At 40.8% G+C, this 23,068-nt stretch overlaps 1 protein-coding gene across 10 annotated transcripts; it reads left to right on the top strand.

Moving 5' to 3' along the window:
* The first annotated feature begins 44 nt into the window (after positions 1 to 44).
* On the top strand, positions 45 to 18,905 carry LOC147874736 (transformation/transcription domain-associated protein-like). Of its 10 annotated transcripts, none has more exons than XR_015533858.1 (7): positions 45 to 79; positions 576 to 690; positions 1,528 to 1,679; positions 2,152 to 2,249; positions 2,749 to 2,834; positions 3,105 to 3,288; positions 3,635 to 3,776. XR_015533858.1 is itself a non-coding variant. In XM_087343805.1 (6 exons), the coding sequence occupies exons 2-6, from the start codon at positions 682 to 684 to the stop codon at positions 3,683 to 3,685; spliced, it is 396 nt and encodes a 131-aa protein (XP_087199931.1). In that variant the 5' UTR covers positions 45 to 79; positions 576 to 681; the 3' UTR covers positions 3,686 to 18,905. The 10 variants fall into 10 exon arrangements, 5 of the variants coding, with proteins under 5 accessions (XP_087199931.1, XP_087199932.1, XP_087199930.1 ...); XR_015533856.1 differs by lacking the exons at positions 2,749 to 2,834; positions 3,105 to 3,288 and adding exons at positions 6,788 to 6,867; positions 6,996 to 18,905 and having other exon boundaries at positions 55 to 79; positions 3,635 to 3,834; XR_015533857.1 differs by lacking the exons at positions 2,749 to 2,834; positions 3,105 to 3,288 and adding exons at positions 6,788 to 6,867; positions 16,610 to 18,905 and having other exon boundaries at positions 55 to 79; positions 3,635 to 3,834.
* The last annotated feature ends 4,163 nt before the right edge of the window (positions 18,906 to 23,068 follow it).

Raw genomic sequence — 23,068 nt, forward strand, 5'->3', positions numbered from 1 at the left:
GAAATAGAGTGATCCTTCAGATTCTACTGAGCTGCATGCTGTGTGTCATCTGACCTGCGTACTGCTTGCCATAGAAGCAGTGAGTACAGATATGAAACTCCATTGTCAATAAATCACTTTACAAGTTACCAACTTGTTGGCGTAGTAAACAAAGAATAAGGACTAACATTTGTACCCTTTGGGGAAAGATTCCCCGTCATTAATGTCCGAAACTAGTGCATTAAGGACACCAACTTCATATAAAAAAAAATAATATCTGGATGAATATTCGGAATATGTACCAAGTTGGAAGAGGAATACTTCTTCTGTCAAGCAACGGTAATGCTCTGACAGAGGCTGACCGCATGTTGGATGTTTGATCTTACGTGTCTAATCCCCGGTAAGTCTATGAACAGCATTCACCCCCCACCCCCATTTCAGATTAAATATTTGAATAAGCAGGAGGCACCCATTAGAAAAATAAGTTGGCATGAGATTGTGCCATTTCAGACGACTTTGCCTCCAATGTCTGTGAAAGTGGCCCCTTGAGATTCTAGATTTCTTGTGTATCTTACACCTTTCCTGGTATATTACAGGAGGAGTGCACCAACACTAGACAGACTGACATCCGAGAGAAGACCGCTTGTGTCCCCGATGGTTGGCCGTCCTGTTGCTGAGTGCATACATGGAGAAGAGGACTGAATGCAGCATGTAAATTTTGTGTGCCTCTGGAGAGGTGGTGCAGTTTTCTGTTATTTAACCCATTGACAGGGGCTTGCTCTGTTGTGGTAATTGTGTTGCAAGTGTGATAGCAACTTAGATATGAATCATGTGAACGTGTAAGGTGTGGATGTCTAGTTATGTGTGTGGGGTGTTCTACGGAGTGTAGTAAAATAGTAGAAATGTCGGCCGCAATCACATTGCGTTGATAAGAGTCTGCTTCATAGTGTGGTGGCCAACACATCTTGGAATGAGAGAGAGTTTGTCCTGTGTGAAAGGCTGTAAGTTGCAGGTGCTCTTGGCTTTGGCCGCAGCTTGTCACCAAAGATGTGATTCCTCTTCCTGGAAAGAATGTGTTATTTCCTTTTATCTGCTTCATCCCATTTCATATTCTCAGTTCAAGCTAATGCCACAGGAATATCTTCAAAACGTCAGTCATTGTGAATCTGTTCGGAAGCAGATGGGGGGGCTCTGCAGTTTCACTCGTTTAGGAAGTGCGGTGATGAAGATCTCTGGCATAGCTATACCGGACAGTCTTGATAATAGTGGGTGTCCGTTCTCTGGCCCAGGAGGGCTTTAAAAGTGTGCTGACCACGCATTACTTAGTTTGTATTTTCTTCATGTAAATCTGTAAAGAGATGTCAAAGCGGGAGGTAACGGGAATACTTAGTGATCATCACCGAGAGGGAGTTTCCAAACAGTCGTTAACGGGAGATGCGCAATAGCAGTTGTCCTATGATCGAAAAGTGTGACTTGCCAGTTACTGTAACTAAAACATTTGACTTCCCTTACTCGTTATAACTTGAAACTGTTGCTTGTGTTTTCCAGGTCGTGGAGACAGCATCTAGTGCTCTGAAGTCGAGCACGGCGGATCCGTTCTACCGTCGTCAGTGCTGGGAAATAATTTGCTGTTTCTTGGTGGCATCCCTGAATTTTAATGATGATGAGAATAGAGTGCAGCAGCTGTTCTCCTGTCCAAGGTATATAAGAGCAGTTGGAGGCAGAAGAATATTGTCAAACTAACCTCATTCTTGATATTAAAAAAGTGTACAAAATAAAAGATGATTTTCCAGCCTGATGGTACTAACATGACATAACAGATTGTTAATCACTGGCTTTTCTTCGCAGAATTGTAAGCGAGTCCCAAGGCAGTCTATGAGGCACTGTTATAGATTTTTCTCTGAGCACCCAGAACTCATTATTTACTGGTACAGTGAGCCCGTTAGAGGCTGTACCACAATTAGTTTGGGTTTAGTATCCTGCCAGTACCAGGAGGCTTCTACAAGTAATGTATTTCTTTGTCATATCATAAACCCAGATTTCCCATTTGCTCTGTGCCTCTTACATCAGTTGCTGATTTAGGAAGCAGCTACTGCATTGGCCACTGTTGTGACCATTGAACATTAGGATGTGAGTGTAATTATCTGTACTCATTGTGATTCGCTGTTGCAGTTCTGATGATCCACATGTGGAGATCTCCGCAGTCCATGGGATTCCGTACAGATTGCAGGACAAGCAAGCCAGAGCCACTCACCAGATGGCAGTCACAGGTAAGTTCATCCATTTGAGTAAATTGTTTAATAAACTTCTTTTCTGAATTACAATGCCATTATTGAAAGAAGAAGACCTTTTTTCCTGAAAGGTAGCAAATGGTTTTAATGAAATGAAGAACTTGTCTATTTCTTCTATTGACACTACAAAGAAACAATGAAGAACGTGATTTTTCTTTGCCAGTTTAAGGAACCACATTTTGAGGCTGACCTCCACATAGTTCTATAATTGAGAATGCATGGAGTTTACCTCCATGCTCCCACTGCCTCATGGCATTGCGCTTAGTCACAAGGATAACTTCAGCTGATATAGCGAACCATTAAATGTTTAAAAATCATAATCGGTGTTGGTTTTCTGTAAGTCCAAGTGGTGTTAGAACCCAAAGACCACTGTGAGAACCTGAAATCTCTCTTAAAACCACATTTAGTATGTGAACTTGTTGAAAGCGTCTGCTTCATATCTGGAAAAGCCAGTAAGGCCTGTTGTGTATGTTGGTAGGAGTGTTTGTTGCTGCAGCCATGAAAGAGTTACGACGGTGTTCCTTGTGTGTCACTACACAATGGTGGCGATATCACAGGAAGCTGGTGAGTTCAGTTTTATAAATTTAGATTGTTCAACATTGAAACAATTTATATTACTGATGGTGAAGTTTCCACCTTTGCTTCCAGAAGGCATTATAAAGTGGCATTACTGATGGTGATATGGAAAATAAATCTAATTGATACGGCTACCTCTTGCCCCTTGTCGGTTGAATTCACCTTAGTAGTAGAAGTGCTACAGATGTTGGCTGTGTTGTAGTGGCTTGCCATTTCTTAATCTTTCATTTACGTCCTTTCTTCATGACATCAAAACAGGCGAACCTGAAGAGCATGGACCCTTCTGGTGTTTATAGACTCCCTCGCTGTCATAACGGGGCATGAGGAGAGGGAGCCGTGTAAGCCGGGACACCTCGGCTCCAAACAGACGGCAAGCGAACTGTTCGTAAAATATCCACTGAATCAGTGGCAAGGGAAGTTGCGTGGGTCTGACGTGATGTGTGTGAGTTGTAGAGTTTGTAGTTGCAGTATTATGACATGTGGAATAATGGCCCACTTGGCGAATGTTTTAAATTTGCTGGGGGGGAGGAAAAAAAGGCTCCAGTATGAATCTGTAAGCGAGGGAGTTCAGAATTTGTCAGGTCGCTGGTTGTGACCCGTATTTAAAGTTAACTTGTGAATGGGTTTGTAATGAACTTGACAGAATTTGTCTTCTGAAAATGGAAGGTGCTTGTTCATTGGCTAAGGTAGGAGTGTTAACTGCTTGGTGAAGTAAAACTGTGTGTTCTTAGAAGAGTGTGATGTCTTGATTTCTTGAATGTGAATGTATTTTCTCTTTCTGGGAGTAGCAGATTACGAGAAACAGAATGATCCTTCAGATTGTACTGAGCACCACGTGACCTGCGTACTGCTAGCCAGAGAAGCGTTGAAGTACGTGCGGCAACAGTTGGCAGACCGACTTGATGTCAGAAGATTAAACCTGCTGGGACAAAGAAGGAACCTCGTATCCGCAAGAAACTGATATCAGTCTGAACCAGGCATTCGTTGTGTGAGTACATGAGCATTAGAATGTATTTGATGCGGTTGTCATGTGAGAGAGATGAGTCTGTCCAATTTTATTAGGTACTTTAGATGTTGTGAACTTAAATGTGAGATTTGATATGTTGAAAGACCTATGTGCGGTGAGAGATTGGCATAATTGCAGTATCTGTGGTATGCTAGAGGCATTCATGATTCTCTAGTGAATATATTGTTCATAGGACATCAAAATTGGAGGTTAGGTGTAGCTTGTAGACGAGGGTGGTGACTATTTGTGATAAGGTTTTGTTACACGTGAGATGTGTGCAGTGCTGAGGAGCCTTTAATGTGGTCTGTTTACTAATTAATAAGTGAGCATTTGCCAGTGTAAGTAATTTAGTTTTGTGCACAGTGAGCGGAGCTGCCGGGATATTTTCTGTGTTTGTGCTTAATTTTAGAGTTTGCTGTGTTGAGCAAGGGGATCGGTTACAAAACTTGTAAGTTTGGGGTGTGGTGTTCGATATGAATTTGGATTTGCTTGCAAAAATGGAGATGACTGTCAGAGGTTCCATTTATTTGACACTTACCATATGTTGAGAGTTGTCAGGTGTCAGTCTCATGGACATGTGATGAGGCTCAGTATTACTTCTGGTATATTCCGTGGTTGTTGGTGGGGTAAGGGGATTTGCATTAGGATCGAGGAGTGGTGTGGTTGGTTGGAACCAAGTATAGAAAGGCAGTGCCACTTATGTGGGTCACAATGTACCAGTGGTGGTGTTCGTCAGGATTGTTATTTTATGTCTGTAAAATGGTTGTGAAGAGTTCTTGGCTTAGGAAAGACTAATTTGTTAGTGTTGTCAGTCAGAGTGTTCCTTAGGAAGAATGTAGAGATTGTGTTTTTGTGTGTGTGAGAGAGAGACAGGCTGAAGTTATTGACCATTTAGTTTGGTTAAAGATTGTTGACCTGGAAATGAAATGATATATGATGTCTGTTTGGTGTTCGTTGACCACCTTGGCTGCTCCCTCATAAATATATTTTTACATAACCCCTCCTTCCTCTTATCTTGGGCTCCCATATCGCACCCACGAAAACCCTCAGTTATTTTTTAGAGGGCAGAAATCAGGAAGGAAATGCATACAATACGAAACCCGTGTCTCCCCTCCATTCATTTCTAGAACTTATTACTACTGTAAGAATCCGTGCTGAAATGGAAGGGAGGGGACTTTAAGTGGTACAGCTCTTTTGCAGGATGTTTGTTAAAATATTAGATGTTCGAGCCGTCTGTGAGTGAAGATTCCTTTGCGTATGATTCTTGGAGGTAAAACGTAGCTTTGTTTGTTGCACGTTTTATTGATCTTGTTATTGGGTAGTCAATCAACATACGATTATGATGTTGAAGGGGTCCCGGGATCTTAATAAACATTGTGACCACAATCAGAAATTCTCGTGTAGACATGCTGGCAATTCCGTAATCAGCGTGCACTAAAACTCATCTCGTAAAACTGTTTATTGACGTAATGTCAGATACAAAATATTGTTTTGTAGAATTGCTTTCTTTATTTTGTTGTGTTTCTACTTGTTACATTGAGAGTGCTGCTGCTGGTGTCATGGAGAGATGTTTCCTCAAAGTAAGAAATTTTTGGTGGCTCCTTTACTTAGTGGGGAATCCCCACGTCCATATTACAGAATGTCTAAGTATTTGCGACCGGGTAGGTGGCCCCAGCACCCTGCCAGTTTCTTTAGCACTTACAGTCATCCTTCCATCATGTTATGTGAATTGGGTGTGGAGCGAGAGAGAGAAGGCAGGCAGTTGTCTTCTGGCAAACTGCTGCTTCTGTAATTGCTGGAAATGTGACCATACGAGTAACCAAGACTTTGAATAAAAATCTGCCCCAAGATGTGGGCGTAGGTGTGCGGATTGTTTTAAAAAGGGTAGCAGAAAAATTGAACGTAGTTTAGCGTAATGAATGGCGCGTTGCTTTGGTTAACAAGGAAATGATCATTTGTTTACCGTAACTGAAACAAATTATTTACGAACACACAGTCACGAAGGTCATATTGAACGGCTTTTTGCGTTTGCTTTACTTCATCGTTTTGTCGTCTGATTTGACTTCGTTTGTCCCCACCATTTTCCTACGTGATACGACCATAATTCGTTGCGTTGGATACGTTACTGGGCGGGGGAAAAGGGTCCCTTTGTAATTTATGAAAGTGGCATTTGACAACTTGCCGAAGTGTAGCCTAGAACGTTTGTACATTGGCCGACAGAATTCGTGTATTTCTACATTGATTTGAGGTCTTGTTCGTCCTCGTAATCGTTAAAAAACAACTCGGCTCAATTTGAATACTAAGCAAAGTGTTAAAACTAGCTACTACGTGTTTGTCCAGGAAGGCACAGATGTTTTGTAGTTGGTAGTATAGCCAGTATGATCTGAGTTTTTATCCATTTTTGTTGTCTGGATTTGGAAACAGTTATTATTGAAATATGATATTGTGTAATATTACCAGTTAGGATTTCAGTGAGACAGATTAGATGTTTGGAAGAAGAAGATGACAATAATGATGACAGTAATTGCAGTAAACTTGTCTTCGCGATGTGTGTGTTACTTTTTTTTTCAGAATTGTCACCTTTACTCAGAACACCTGATGTGATCTGGATATGCCATTCAGGTCGCTGTGGTGTGACAGCAGATAGGTTGCGGTGTTTAAATATCAGTGTTGTAATGCAGTTTGGAATAAGCAGGGTTCCTAATGACGTAGGATGTGGAAAGAGGCAACTCCATTCTGAATGAATCTGGTTACATGTGGAATGTCACGGCCATAGCACTTTGGAATTTCCTGGAAACTCGGCTATGCTGTCAGAGGAATTTATCTTCATCCAAGATTGTTTCCTTCCACACAAAAGACTGAGCTACGCCGCAGTTTAAAATATAAGGTGACATTTTCATTGATCTGTCTTTTACACGAACATTTGTCATTTCAGAGTTGGTGACCATGAAATAATGACTTTTTGTACAGACTGGATGCAGCGGCTTGTTATCGTTTAGGTTCAGCTGTAACAAGGTAAATGTTAGGTGGAAGGAATATGTTGTTTGTGGCAATTCTTACTAATATAGAATATCACAATTTCTTATCTTAAATAAGAATTATTAAGAAATCTGTCAAACTGCCCTCCACTCTTTCCATTTTAGTTTTGATTAGATCGATCATTGCTGGTGGACGTCGTGGTCTCTTACAATTGAACAAAGTTTGAGGTAAGGGATTCCTATTTATTATTATTGTTCATCACATTTAATGTTTTCATCTGCATTTTTGAACTCGTGTACGAGAATTAGACTTGTCTTCTTTTTAACACAATTTCAATTAACATTAGATTGACTTGTGTGTGTTCACGGCAACATTGATAATAAAAGAATATTCCAGTAGGCAATTAACTTTTTACAATTTTAAAGGAATTAAACGTGTTTCGTGGCCCAGAATCTTAATAAAAATATGTCGATGCTAAGAAGTGGGGTACATATTCTGAATAATAATTCTAACACTTTACAATTCCTGATACATCGACATTATTAAAGCGTTTTAGGGAACTCTGAAGAATTTTTATTTCGGATTTAGAAGCCTAATTATCGACGAATCTCCCTACATCAGCAGATTAAATCCAGGGAATGTTTGCTGTTATTGAGTGCAAAGTATTTATGGGTGCAAAACGTGGTCTTTCACTTTGAGGGAGGAACATAGACTGAGGGGCTCTGAGAACAGAGTGTTGAAGAAGTTGTTTGGACCCAAAACGGGAGTGGGACAGATAAGAGAGAAAAATACTTGACGAGCAACTCACCCGATGTTGTTAGGGTGAGTTGAGTGTTTACAAGGCCTGAAGGGAGGAGACCTCGGCGTAGGTGGCAGGATAACATTAAGATGGATCTTAGGGAGACTCGATGTAGCGAATTGGCTTTCCGAACACGATAATGAATCATCTGGTTCAGTAAAGGAAGTGGGATGTTCTTTGACAAGCCGAGAACCATAGAATATCTTGCTCATTGCAGGTTGAGAGTAGCGTGATGTAGGCCCGATCTGCGCATGCGTTAGAACGACTTTGAGATTTTGTGACTGTTCCCAACTGTAATTCTCGCGTTCATTTGATAAATTTAAATGACGTATTGTGCTCTTGGTTTATATAAACGTGTAACTTAGGCAGGAAAGTCCTTAATCATGTAAGCTCTTACGCACTTTTACTTCTACAGAGAGAGAAGAACTCGAAAATTTTATGCTTATGAAAAGGCGTAACCTTCTTTTTCCAAAATTTGTTTGTTAACTGCCCGGTTCTGCAACAAAGGTCGCATAATTTGTGTGGCATGTTTTTGTAAACCTTGACAAAGATGGCTTACTACATCGGCGAGCGGGAGGTCATTGCCCCGATCAGCTGGTAATGCCGCATGGGTTAGTAAATGACGTCATAGCCTCGCGTCACACCCAGGACAGAACAGGACTCTGAAGCCACGGATAGAGCGAGCGATACAATCCCATGTCAGCAGATGCGAGTCGAGAGACCGACGGAAACAAGGCAATGAGAATAAAGCCTCAGTGGGAGACCCGGAAGGGGCGAGGGAGCCATCTCAAGCGTGCGCCGTGGATCATAAAGCATCAAGGATTGGACTGCGAGACGCGGGATCAACATTTCTAGATCAACGATCACGCAGGTTATGAATTGGCCGTGACGTCGAATGAGACTCGAGTCCATGCCTAACGATTCGCTAAGCTAATTAAGAATCCCTGAGACAACCCATCAAAACCCCGAAATATCCCACCAGCTACGTCACTCTCCGGGAGTGGACGCAGTGTGCGACCAGCCACGTCGTAGCGGACGCCGCGATGTACGCGACAGACATTAAGGAGGCTAATAAGTCCTTTGAAAGTGCGACAAAGTTCAAATACTTGGGAAAAACAATAACGATTCAAAATGATGCTCACGAGGAAGTTAGGAGGAGATTAAATTCCGGAAATGCTCGCTACTTCTCAGTTCAAAATATTTTGTCTTCCCGTCTGATTTCTAAGAACCTGAAAATTAAAGTATACAAAATACTAATTTTGCCTGTTGTGTGGTATGGGTGCGAAACATGGTTAATTTCGTTGACATTACTGTGTTGAATATTTCGGGCACAAACCTGGGTCCACATTTTCGCCTTCCGCTGTTATGTTATGGCAGTGAGCGTCAGTGTGGACCCGGCTTTAAGAGGCCGAGAAGTGAAAATGAAACTTAAAGATAAAAAGAAGAAGACAAATCTAAATAAGTTGGAGACTCGAGAACAAGTGTCCATATCCAGAAAATCATTCCGTACCGAGCATATTTTATTAGCCACGTGATCTAATTAGAGGTTTGTGGCGACTATTACCGATTGGGTACAAGAATGTTTTGTGGGGTGGAGTTATTTTATCACGTGCTCGTGGCTGATTTTCTAAAGACATGCGTAATTTAGTATTTAAGAAGAGCCGGTTATTTCGACAGGCTTCTGTACGCTGTCAGAATTTTCGTTCACTGTTTAACGTTCAAATGCGGCAGGCAAACTTTTTAAATTTTGGGACTTTACTGAGTTACGATGCAACTGACCATGAATGCAGAATGCAACGTGCGTGTTATTTCAACAATTTTAGCGTTCGTGAATTTCTTGTCACAGTGAACTTACTAAAACTGCAGCTGTGGTAGCTTGCTTGGTGACACACGCTATGCGACTCCACCCCCATTTAAAAGAAGGTTGAGCTGAAACAGGGTGTTTCATGTTAATTGTCGTTGAAATAAAATTTACTGTGCGTTAGATGTATAACACACCTCTTTCGATCTTTACTTTTTATGTATGAGGGGATGGTTATTCATGTAATAAATGTTTCGAACCCCCTCTGAGCTTAAGATTATGGCAGAGCAGATCTCTATCTATCTACCTGTCCGAAAGTCCATCCACCTGTCTTTATTATCCAGAGTTTCCGCATAAAACACAGTAACTAAGTACAACAGCAGAGCATACAGGCTTGGATTCAAACCAGTAACCTGCCGAGTACGAACCCCATTCCACAGCGCCCAGTTCCCAAGCCGCGCGTCGATGCCTGTTCGTTGCTTGGTTCTCAGCGTCAATAACAAATATAATGCTCCATGCGCTGTGATCTAATAGGGCAAACCACGGAAGTCAAGAATACTTTTCCAGAAGTCAGATTTCTTGAATAGCCCAGCGACTATTACATTGTCAAGAAGCATTCTGTTCTATAGTTTGTTTCGCAGTCAAATCTAGAGCTCATAACGTGACGAGAACAGTCCTAATGTATTTGAATACATTTATACAAAGACTGAATAATGGCTACAGATTTTCATGAAGCTAAACCTACGATGGCTCAATTTTGTGGGCCCTCAGATTTTAATTGGGAAACTTGGATGTTTCCAAGTTAATGTATGTTCAATAATTCTCTTGTGTTTGGATTATTTACGACGCGAAACTTGGTCAGTGGCATTTATGCAGTGTCACAAACGCCTACATTTTGCGTTTTGGGCGAATGCTTTGTGTTGAAAAGCTTGAAACATTGGGTACTTGGCTAGTAACAGCGGAGGGATACAGAGTGACATAGCGTGGGAACCGCGGCGCGCCATTTGCTTGTCTGGTCTCTAACGTCACTTACCCCAGGTTAAAATTTATATAATTTTATGTGTGTCGAACTTTAAAACCCAAATAATAGGCGTACTAAATATATTTAGTGACGTCTGCACTTATTATTTTGATCATTAAATGCCGTCCGTTTGTTAGATTTAGCTTGAACCGTCACAGGATGTCAGGTGGGGTGACATCTTACGGGCGAAATCGCTCTTCATTTTTTTAATCGCGTAGCATCAGAGAGCCATTAGCCTTCGTAAGGGTGAGACGTGAGCCTGCCTGCAGTCTATCTTGGCCTACATCGTACGAATCTGGTATTGTAGAATAAGCAACTAGTGTTCATAAGTTGTATTAAATAGTTTACGTGAAATTAATTGTGATTTCGTATTAATAGAGACAAATTAAATGTTCTCGGAAACGTCCAAAAGCTACTTCACTTTTCTTTGTATAGTTGGATAAAAAGTAGTTCGTGGTGTGTGCAAATCAGGTCGTGTGAAACAATGAAGAAGTGTTCACTAAAAACGTCGTAACAGTTTCGTGATTTGAAATAACTTCGACTTTGATTTCACGTTGCTCGGTCAAGAATTGCAAAATCATTATTCACGATATTCATTCCAACATGGAAAATTACGTGCGAAGTTGGTAGCCATTATGGCGTCTTTTTGCGATGCAGAAATATTAAATATTCAAGTCATTCAGAAATGAAGAACTTTTCCAAAATATTAAATTTGTTTGCCGACTTTTGAGCACGTACACAAAATTACTGCTGACCAGTGGCTTTGTAATCCGCGTAGCCTATAGGAACTGTACCGAGTACACATTAATATGAATAATTAATTAGTTGCAAAAGTGGTAGACATTTTGATTTTTCCGACATGAATATTCAAGCTGATCTGAATTATATTACATATTTATAATGAATGAGTTTTGCAAAGTTTCTAGAAGTTTCTCTTCAAAATTCTGGCGAACGTTTGGGAATCAAATTAATTGTTGATTGTCATTCTTATAATTTAGTCTAAAAATTCAGTGGTCCCATTGTAAAGTTATTGTCATATTTTTATGCAAATAATTTGAAATGCACTTACTTAAATAATTATTGTGATAATATTATGTCAGTTCGGTTTCATATAATTTGATGAGTACATTTCCGTCAAATAGGGTTACGATGCACTCAGATGTCATTGCTAATATTAAATAGTTTTGTTTTCATATTTATAATCAGCTATTTACATGTGACATTACCGTAAAATGACCTCGCTCGGCTCACTGCTTGTTGCATCCGGAAGGCTCTCGGATAGATTCCAGAGCTGGTACAGAAGGTTTCGTGTTTTTATCCAGTTTCTCAGCGCATAACTAGTCACTGTGTCTTATATTATACTTTATTTTCGAAGCTGCATAAGGATGTGAGCACTAATGTGCCAAAGTTAAGTCGTGGGCACTATTTTGGGATGTTTCAGATTTGGGATGCGTGCAATAGAATGACGGACAATTGTCTTCCTGTGATTAAATGAAAAAGCTAATTGCTTGTGAAATTCATTTCTTAGGATGTCTGCACCATTCCATTCCTTAAAATTACGTTGCATTTTATCTTTACGTCGACACGTTAAATGATTTGTTACATCTTTGCAGCTTTTCCTGTACTCTCGCGTAAAATATTCCCATTATCCATAGAGTCAGGAATTCTTCCACTATTTCATCTTCCAGGATAGGAAACCATGAACACTTTTCATCTCCTCGTAAACTCCCGTCGTTTGTTCTACTTAGGCTACGAAGTCTAAACTGCAGTGCGTTTAAAAAGTTCGGTTCATTGCATTCAGGATTTGTACAAAACTTGAAACATGTTCTCCTGCACCAACAAATTATTCCCCATTATAGCCAAGGTTCTTGGATTGTGACTGAGTAAGAGCAGTAACTGTCAAATCCGCTGACGTCACGTAAATTAAACATTGATATAAAGTTATTTGATGGCAGACTCCACACACGAATCGTACAAATTATCATTCTTTCTGCATGACTAACTCACTAATAAACCTAATAATTCTTTCCTTCTGTGTGCATGGCCGGCGAACACTAACTTTTCATGATTTGTACGTTCTCGTGTGCCCCTGCCATCCGTTGCTTCTTTGAATGTAGACAAATTTTAAATTTCGTTTCGTGAAAGAGCTTAAGAATGAACTTCAGTCGAAATCACGACAGTAAATAAATGGGACCAAAGGCGTCCCCACTCACAAATTCAAGGAATATTATAAAGAGTAGTATGATAATATTAAAAATGTCGCTAAATATGTTACGTGTGATGGGTAGTTGGACAGAACCTTCTATTTAATGTGTTTTGTTCTGAAGTTTCGGTCAGGATTACCACAGTGAAGTTTGCAAATGTTGAACACAGCTTCCATATCAGGTGTTATGTTATCCTGACATTTCAATAAGAGCTCTTAATTAATTTACATCTCGACGCTGAGGCTCTCTGTCCCTGTTCCAACTTCTCGATTCTCTTCCACGTCTTCATACATTACAACGTTTTCGGGAAATTCACTGCCACAAAAGAACACGGAAGTTAATTCTCGTCACCAGAAAAACCGAAATTCTACTCCTAGTCCGAACCATTTAACTTAAATTCGGATCTTAACTCCGTTTTAATAATATTCTCCTCCACTCCGAGGCCCCTTAGCTCGTGTCACGTGTTTCCGTGTCAAAGTTTTCTGCTAGGTTTCAAATTCCTTGGGCGTGGCCTTCTTGATGTAATCACAGGAAAGAATAAAATAAATGAAACTCCTTCAACTGATACATCGTTGTTATATCATCATGCTTCGAGTCGAGAATAATTTCAGTTATTGTAGAGTATGAACTTATGTAGGCGTTGCCTTAGTTTTCTAATTTGTTCTGTGCTAGAAAAGATGATTCCATGGACCCGGAATCAAAACTTTAAATAATTCATTTTGACCAAACATCGGACGGCCGTCTTCGCTATGTGAAACTGAATAAAATCACGAAACCAAGCAAAGAGGAGGTTTTTGATCAGAGGAGCTTATGAATGCAACCAGTGGTGGACGGAGCACGGAAAACCAAAACTGTTTTGTTATTGTTAAATTGAGATTTGCAGACATCAGCAACAAATCTTTTTAAAATTGGTTGTCTGTCCATTGAAGAGCCTCCCCCCCCCCACAGCTTATATTTTATACGCAACGTGTTATGTATGCTGTCTAAATGCCCAGCCAATCGTAACCATATTGATTTGTTTATGGCTGTGATGTTCTCACACTAAAAGGCCATGTTACACGATCATATAACTTGCCGAATTCGATGGCGCACGCATTCATCGCGAACTAACAGACATGTCGAAATTTCGTAGTTATATCGCGCGGTGTATTACAGGCAGGCAGGCTCTGGTCATTGCGGTAAGATTTTCGATAAACCAGGAAATATAAGAGAATATTTGCTCGTCAGGGATTTCGAAGTGTTTAGTGTTCAGTAAAGATTGGCTCAGAGTTTCGAAAGAGTGTAAAGTCTGTGTGTGAGTGAAGCGGCCCTCTGAGTATTTGTGGTTGTGTTGTGTTGTGTTGTGCCAGCGAGAGACTTCGAACCAGGGACCATGGCAAGAGGAGCAACGCGCAAACAGTAAAGTTAAGAGAAAAAACCAGTGTCGGCCGAACCCCTAGTGGACGAGGACCCATCCGCTGGAGGATGGGCTGGGTGCTCGCGGCAGATCTTGTACGCCATAGCATCGGCACGGTCTTATCAGAGCGGCCAGGCCCCAGGTTGCCAACGATAACCACGTCGGTCCGTGCCAGGCAACTTGTATTTGACGCGGCGCCCGCCACGACTGAGGGCATGTTAGGTTAAGATCAAGTTGGCAACCCTGTGCACTTTATACTTTTTTTATAGTTTGTAAGTGTCCTCCCTGCCCTCCCCGATAGGTGCCCAAGTTAGGTCGCGTGCACTTAGCTTTTGTGTCCATGGCAATGGACGTTCAGTTAGGAGGGTTTGATATTTCTGTGTGTTTTTTTTTATCACAGGGTGCACAACTTGACAGGTTCGGTCGGCACGACCAATGAAATCAATGCGAGAAGGAGAGACAGACAAAAAGAACTTTTGCATTCTCTTCCTGTGAACAAATCGCATTGCAAGGAAAAAGATTCAGTAAAGCCAAAATACGTATTTTGGTTCTTCAGTCTTTCGCTTCAGTGCTGAAAGATTTGTCTGAATCTGTAAGGTTATTTATTGTCAGGAATTCTGAAGAGAAATATTATGTTTTGTTGTGTGTTTTATTCTGTGAACTGAATTACAGGTTATTCGACGTTAGAGAAAGACATCGATTGTGTTTTTTCTTAAGAAAGCGTAATTCAGCGTTATCGAACGCAGGTCAGTTACACGAACATTTTGCGTTTCGTTTGTCCGCGAGAATCGCGGAATTGGCGCCGGAGTTAGGATTTTGCACGACGAAAACTTCGCCGACGTAATAACGCGCTTTGGTTTGAACAAATTAGGAGTTTCGTGTGTTGTTCCGGGCCGCGAATCCGTGTCGCTGTTATTTTTTTCAGGAAGGCGAACTCCTTGCACGGGCGTAAAGGTAAGTGACAGAATAAAGGTGGGTGAGAGGTTCGACGTTGTTTGGTCCTCGTTTCCGACGTTTCGTTCTTCGATTCAGTGAACCGTCATTCCAGCGCGACAAATCTGAATTTCGTGTTCTCGTTTCATTTCCGATCTTATTGCGACGTCGTAAAAGCTCGATAAATTTTAGTCCGCGTTTTCGTTCGCCGAAGTGGATGGCCTGCAGTCGTGTCGCTTCGAAGTTGCGCTTGTCAAAACGGACAACTGCAATGAGCAATCATAAATGGCTACTGAACTCTGCGCATGCGCACAGCAGAAGAGATGAGTCACGGAGTCAACGAACAGCACAGGTAAGTTTTCTGAGTTCGTGTTCTTACTTCCAATGTATGATTGTTGTGCCGTTCTTACAGAAGTCGTTTTGTTTGTTTGTTTGTTTGTTTGTTACAGGTCCCGCTCATTTCCTGTGCCTCAACAAAGAACGATGCACGCCCGAAATTGGTTTTAGGTTTTACTTTGACGGAAATCCGTCCATTTTGGTCACACTGTTTCGTCTGTGTGCGGTTATGATTCGTGATTTGCCCAAGTTAATTGTCCTTTAAACGTTTCAATGTTATTTCGCGTCGCCTATTGACACGTGTTCGTCTGTCTTATTTTCTCCAGGTTGTGAGGATTTGAATAGGAGAGTCGACTTATGCACATAAGTGACGTGGAAATTATAATGGAAATGTCCGGGCAGTATTTTACGAAGTTGTGATTCATCGATTTTGATTAACATGGTTCGGGTAATTTGGACAATTACTCGCGGACGGATACGATGAGACTAATGGGTGGTCTTTAAAAAACACAGACAAGGGGGATTGTTTTGGTTTCTTAATTGTGACACTCTGTGGCACTTATAAAAGTGTCAATTATTTGCTTTCATGAATGTACAGAATTGAAAAATTTGACAGGGTGACCAAAAATGCTCGGAATGATGAAAGAACGTTTTGATATTTTGGCCAAGCAACGGAAGTGTGATGATACAAACTTCTGTTAAACCTCTGTTGTGTGACCACTGAGTTGTATTCGTGAATCTGGTAATTTAGAAATTATGGGGATGCATCGTTCCTTGGCCAAACAGGATGAACCTGATAATTTTAAATAATTTCCTGGTCACCAAGCCCTCGTTTACAGCTTCAAATGCATTCAGTATTTAGCTTTTCAAGAAGTTCCCTCTTACAAATCCTGCCATTTCAGTCTGAACCTGTAACCTAGCAACCTTAAATTTATTTTCATGTTAGCGATGTCACGTGTTGAATGTTAACCGAAGAGATTTTCTGAATCTTTCCGAAATTATTCACGTGTATGTAGTAATAGCAGTGCCTGGATCCAGTTTCTGAAATTTAATGTCTGAAATATTCATTCTTATAATAATTTCTCTAACTATACATGAGTCACTTAACTCGACTTTTATCACTAACATTTGCCTTAACGTCACGTATAAGAATTGTGGAATGGAGGGCTTAATGTTCATCAAAAGGTTTCAGGTAACTCGTGTCATCACTAGCTCAAGTTGAATTTTGACATTCTGTGAAAATGATGTACGTAAATCTGTGATTTATCGGAAGGTACTACGCTTGCAGGTACCTGGAGCAACTAACAAAAACCAGGACAGCTCATCCGCAGTCCAATTCTTGAGCACAGGACGTCCAGAACACAGAGCAGAGCGGCTACGCCTTCAACAATTCATCATCACGAAGTTTTGTTGTTAACTTGATGCATGTTTTTGGATATTTCCTGGGGATTGAGACGAGCTGCATCCAGTGAGTTTTTCTAGTGTTACAGGATAATGTAAGCAGAGCCAGCGTCTGAAATGTTGTTTTTTTCAACAAAAATATATTTGTTTCGAAAGTGCAATTAGCCTCTTTACCGTCCAGTAAAATGTTAATTTTAACTTTGTCCAGTTAACACAATTTATTCCAGCAGTATCAATACAAATCACATTAAAATTACGCAATTTATAATATTTCTCTTTAGAGTAAATTAAATGTAAAAATACCTTCACGGCGACTACCAAAAACACGTAAATAAAACCGAGCGCCTTACTCCAGACTCCTCCCAGTTCCACAAGAGGCGCCACCATCACCTCGTTTTCATCTCGTGCTACCAAGGTCTCCTACGTCGCACTCGCATAGCAAATTGTGATGAGCATTGACTATTATATTAGGAGCAAACCTTCGTGTGTTTTTAAACATAATTCTCGTGTGTTCTAATTGTGGTGCAATGTATTCAGTACAGCTGTTTCTCTGTCGTTCAATATCCTAGAAACAAAGCGAGCTCCTGAAACGCTGAGCGATGGATGAACACAAATCTTAGTACTTAGTACATCGTATTTGATTCTGTGTAAATGTTGTTTTGAAATTGATGTTGCTAAAACTTCTGTCACTATTTACGAGATAAATTGTTAGTATTAACTGAAATTATGAATTGTAAAATGGTATAAAAGATACTGGACTGAGAGCTGTGTTTTAAGTCCACCTGACGTCATATTTTCAGGGGCTTAAAATGTCGCCTTTGATACATTTCATTGCCTCATCTTTATCAATTCCTCGTGGCGTCTGTTTCGATTCTGTCTCTGAGAGTTTGTTTCTGTTTTGTGCGGTCGAAATTGGAACTCCATTACGACAACGGAATCATCCAAATTCGAAAGAGTTCAGAGAAAGTTTCGTGCTTTGTGCCACGGTAATTACGAATGCATTTTAGTTACAGTAAATATCTCAGGCGGCGTCTTGATGACTTCCCTTTTCAATTCGTTTAAGAACAAAATTAGCTTTTTCCGTGTTTGATTTTGCTTTTGTCCTGACCTCTGTACATTTACGGTTAGTCTCAATTTCAAGGTCAGAGGCGTACTGCGTGTTTTTGTGCAGTAATTAAAGTTAAGATTCATCCGCGAAAGACTTGCTCGTGTTGTGTTGGTGGACGTGTATTCGCGTTACTAGACTTCTATGTTACTTTTATTAGATTCGATGTAAAACAGGGCAATTGATAGTACGAATTAAAATAAATGTATGCTTATAAAAAATCCGGACAATTTGTGACCGAATGTCAAAGTATCATAACAATTATGCACTGTCGTCTTCGTTACTTCAATGCAACACGAATATTCAAAATAATAACTTGTAAAATTTACTGCGATGTAACTTAATGAAGCTTCTACAAAGTACAGTCAAATAATTAAATAAATTTAGAGCGTGATGGAGCACGTACACACAGACGTAGTGTTCCGTGCTCCGTGACCGGAGAAACCTAAATGGAGAACAGCCCGTTAAATCGGAAAATGTTGTGGGAGATTTGTCGCCAGTTACGAGAAAAGCTTTGACCTTGGTAGTGCGCGCAGATCATAAGGAAAATGTTTTCTCAGCTAGAATACGTTCTCACGGCGGGGAGTACGAAGACGCCCGTCTTCTGCGTTGTAGCGCCGCGAAGTCTGGTAGGAGGTCCCTCCTGCCTCCATCATCACGTCGTCTTATCGCCCTGACGATGGAGGCATCAAGCAGCGTCGGTTTGAAGCCACAGATTTACAACCCTCAGACTTCTACAGAGGTCAGAACTGCCGAGGTCAAATCTTTCGCCGTGAGTCAGGAATAATATGCATAGCAGATCGTTACAGATTGCACCGTCCTTTAATTACGAGTCGTAGTTCGTAAGTTTTTCTACGCACTTATTAAGTAGCTGAGCGTTGCCACGTTCAGCGCTGATTAGATCGCTATAGCCCTTATGTCCGGATCCCCTGTTTTCAGTGCACGTGCATCGTGTCTCAAGGTCCCCTCCCCGTCCTCCCCTGCGCCTCATCGTGGGAAATTGCAGGTGTCCGGAGTCTTTTTCTGTAACTTGTTTGTCAACTTGTTTTTCACCTGAAAATAAATAACTAAAGCCTCAGCTGAGGCGATCTTTAATTAAACCCCGTGAACCCAGCAAAAGAGTCTCATAAATCCCTTCATCGAACCCAAACCCACCTTGGCAACAATCTACAAAGAAGAAGGGAACGGTTTCACAACCTCTTCAAATGCCGTGCTTTCAGTTAACAGATGTGTTTATTTATTCACGGTATTTTTAGGTATTTTAATGAATAAGCACAAAATATTACCACAAAATACACAAAATTGAATTTCGTTAAGGCACATACAGAGTAACAGGAAAATGATACAGCTCTAATCAAAGGGGGAACTCAATTCATGTTTCCGAGATAAAATCAAATACAGAATCAGCTTAACAGATCGTAAGCCGGGCCTGAAAGAAGACTTCACGTCTTATAACTGCCTCGAACCTGGACAATACCTCACCAGAATGCGCCACTAACCAGGACGTGGTTAACATAACACATCATTTATTCCGGCCCGAGTCCATTGTGTTACAAGACAGAACAGTTTCATTTCTTCGAGGACACCAGCAGAATCTAAAGTTCTCACGGCGGTAAGAACGAAATTTCTTTCGTTCTGGATTGACCACTGATCGGCGCTGCAACCAAGGACACAGTCGTCATCCTCCACCTTTCCTTCCTCAAGCGCAGAAAAATCAATAACGTCCCGAAGTTCCTCGTCCGCCAGATGGCAGGAGAATGTTGATGTAGACCATGCACGCAGCTAGTTTCAGCTCGCAGACACAGATAGCGCGCGTGTCAACACTTCCACTTCCTGTTCGTACAGCGGATGTAATGACGACGTATATTAATTTGCACGTGTTTAACTATAAGCATAATTCACTATGGCGTGTAATTAGCAAATGGTCATTTTTGGTCCAACAACACAAAGTTTATTCGCGGGAAATCTGTTGTCTCGTCTCAGTAAATAAAGAAATTAATTAATGCCTGACGGCATGACAAAATATCCAAAAGACAGTCGCCTTCCTTTGAATTTTAAGTTAATATTCTTTAACGATGCCATTTTATAATGACTCAACTTTTCGGTTCATAATTAATATATGATATAATGATTACCAGCCCATGAATATTGGTCATCTGGAGAGAACTTTTGACTGTGAAAGAGGCTTAGAGCCTGCCACTTCAAAACCATCGTCAGTACGGGCTTCTACTACACATTTTTCACATAACCGGAAATCTTCTAGAACTATCTAAACAAAAGACGGGAGTCTAACGAAGGTTTATTGCGATTACATTCCAAATTCTTTTGCACTAAAAGGGCTATAAGCTGTGTCTATTTCTTGTTCCTACTTTTTAATTTCTGTTTTGCATGGATCAGAGTCCTTCATCGGAATCCGATAGCAACTTACTCACTCAAGAAATCCACCGCCTTTCATTGAATCCAAAGGTTCATCACCGCCTTCACAAGATTATCCTTATTCAAATTCAACCCACTCTCTAACATTTAACTTCATTACAATCCATTTTAATATTATCCTTCAACTTACTCTTATGTTTCATGGTAAATTTAAAGTGACATAGAAGATGCTGTAGAATTTACTTTTTCTTACAATCTCTGATTGGTTAATTAGGTTAATGGACCTATAATAACTTCACCTAGATTCTAGGTTGTCCCCAGACATTGTGGCAAAGGGAAGGAAACCCCCGTCCTGCCAAGAATTGAAGCCCGAACGCCCAGTTCGTAGCTAGTAGCCTGAAAGAGGCCCAAATCCGGATTGACGGAGGCGTTACTTATATACTTTGTATATCATCTTGGAAATTCAGCGGACGCCGACTTCCTTATGAGCTCGGCGTAAACCGTAGTCAGAAATGTGGGGCGTAAGCGATGCCTTTTCTATTTGTGTAACTTTTCTTTTGAATTCGAATCGTTTCATTGGAAAACAGAGACAGATAACGGCGAACGAATAAAATGTACGGAGAAGAAACAGGGAAGGAGAATAGGAAAAGATGGAGCTGAAACAAGAGGGAACACAATAATAATTGTGATCTTACCTCTCGTTCCATGTGTGGATTTTCCACGGATCTGCGTTCTGACATTCGACAACCGAAACCTCCCAATAGCCGCGATGTACGCGACAGACATTAAGGAGGCTAATAAGTCCTTTGAAAGTGCGACAAAGTTCAAATACTTGGGAAAAACAATAACGATTCAAAATGATGCTCACGAGGAAGTTAGGAGGAGATTAAATTCCGGAAATGCTCGCTACTTCTCAGTTCAAAATATTTTGTCTTCCCGTCTGATTTCTAAGAACCTGAAGATTAAAGTATACAAAATACTAATTTTGCCTGTTGTGTGGTATGGGTGCGAAACATGGTCAATTTCGTTGACATTACTGTGTTGAATATTTCGGGCACAAACCTGGGTCCACATTTTCGCCTTCCGCTGTTATGTTATGGCAGTGAGCGTCAGTGTGGACCCGGCTTTAAGAGGCCGAGAAGTGAAAATGAAACTTAAAGATAAAAAGAAGAAGACAAATCTAAATAAGTTGGAGACTCGAGAACAAGTGTCCATATCCAGAAAATCATTCCGTACCGAGCATATTTTATTAGCCACGTGATCTAATTAGAGGTTTGTAGAGACTATTACCGATTGGGTACAAGAATACTTTGTGGGGTGGAGTTATTTTATCACGTGCTCGAGGCTGATTTTCAAAAGACATGCGTAATTTAGAATTTAAAAAGAACCGGTTATGACGACAGGCTTCTGTACGCTGTCAGAATTTTCGTTCACTGTTTAACGTTCAAATGCGGCAGGCAAACTTTTTAAATTTTGGGCCTTTACTGAGTTACGATGCAACTGACCATGAATGCAGAATGCAACGTGCGTGTTATTTCAACAATTTTAGCGTTCGTGAATTTCTTGTCACAGTGAACTTACTAAAACTGCAGCTGTGGTAGCTTGCTTGGTGACACACGCTATGCGACTCCACACCCTCGACCCCCCATTTAAAAGAAGGTTGAGCTGAAACAGGGTGTTTCATGTTAATTGTCGTTGAAATAAAATTTACTGTGCGTTAGATGTATAACACACCTCTTTCGATCTTTACTTTTTATGTATGAGGGGATGGTTATTCATGTAATAAATGTTTCGAACCCCCTCTGAGCTTAAGATTATGGCAGAGCAGATCTCTATCTATCTACCTGTCCGAAAGTCCATCCACCTGTCTTTATTATCCAGAGTTTCCGCATAAAACACAGTAACTAAGTACAACAGCAGAGCATACAGGCTTGGATTCAAACCAGTAACCTGCCGAGTACGAACCCCATTCCACAGCGCCCAGTTCCCAAGCCGCGCGTCGATGCCTGTTCGTTGCTTGGTTCTCAGCGTCAATAACAAATATAATGCTCCATGCGCTGTGATCTAATAGGGCAAACCACGGAAGTCAAGAATACTTTTCCAGAAGTCAGATTTCTTGAATAGCCCAGCGACTATTACATTGTCAAGAAGCATTCTGTTCTATAGTTTGTTTCACAGTCAAATCTAGAGCTCATAACGTGACGAGAACAGTCCTAATGTATTTGAATACATTTATACAAAGACTGAATAATGGCTACAGAATTTCATGAAGCTAAACCTACGATGGCTCAATTTTGTGGGCCCTCAGATTTTAATTGGGAAACTTGGATGTTTCCAAGTTAATGTATGTTCAATAATTCTCTTGTGTTTGGATTATTTACGACGCGAAACTTGGTCAGTGGCATTTATGCAGTGTCACAAACGCCTACATTTTGCGTTTTGGACGAATGCTTTGTGTTGAAAAGCATGAAACATTGGGTACTTGGCATAAAATGAATTAATGGTTTCATCATCGCACTCAGCTGTGCTGATGCAGTGAAAGGTTTCGACGGACTGGACTCGTAGGTCGATTGAATCTGGTGTCAGAGTTGCAATATTAAGACGAAAATTCTCCGGGATGTCGCGCCGTATAATACAGTAGAAACTGACCGACGTTTCAGAGGTGCTTACTTCCTGCATCATTGGGCACTCATCGCCCTGATGATGGTAGGTAATAAGCACCTCTGAAACGTCGGCCAGTTTCTACTAGATTACTTGCCGCTGTGAGAAGCTGAAATCTCACTTACAGCAAGGATGTTTCTGGCAAAGTGACAACTTGCAAGATCAAGAAGGAGATGGGGGATACCATTGAGGTTGGTTTTATGG

The sequence above is a fragment of the Zootermopsis nevadensis genome, unplaced genomic scaffold (genome assembly GCF_977971745.1).
Source record: "Zootermopsis nevadensis isolate Lab colony 2312 unplaced genomic scaffold, Znev_1.0 Znev_ptg000006l, whole genome shotgun sequence".
NCBI lineage: Eukaryota > Metazoa > Arthropoda > Insecta > Blattodea > Termopsidae > Zootermopsis > Zootermopsis nevadensis.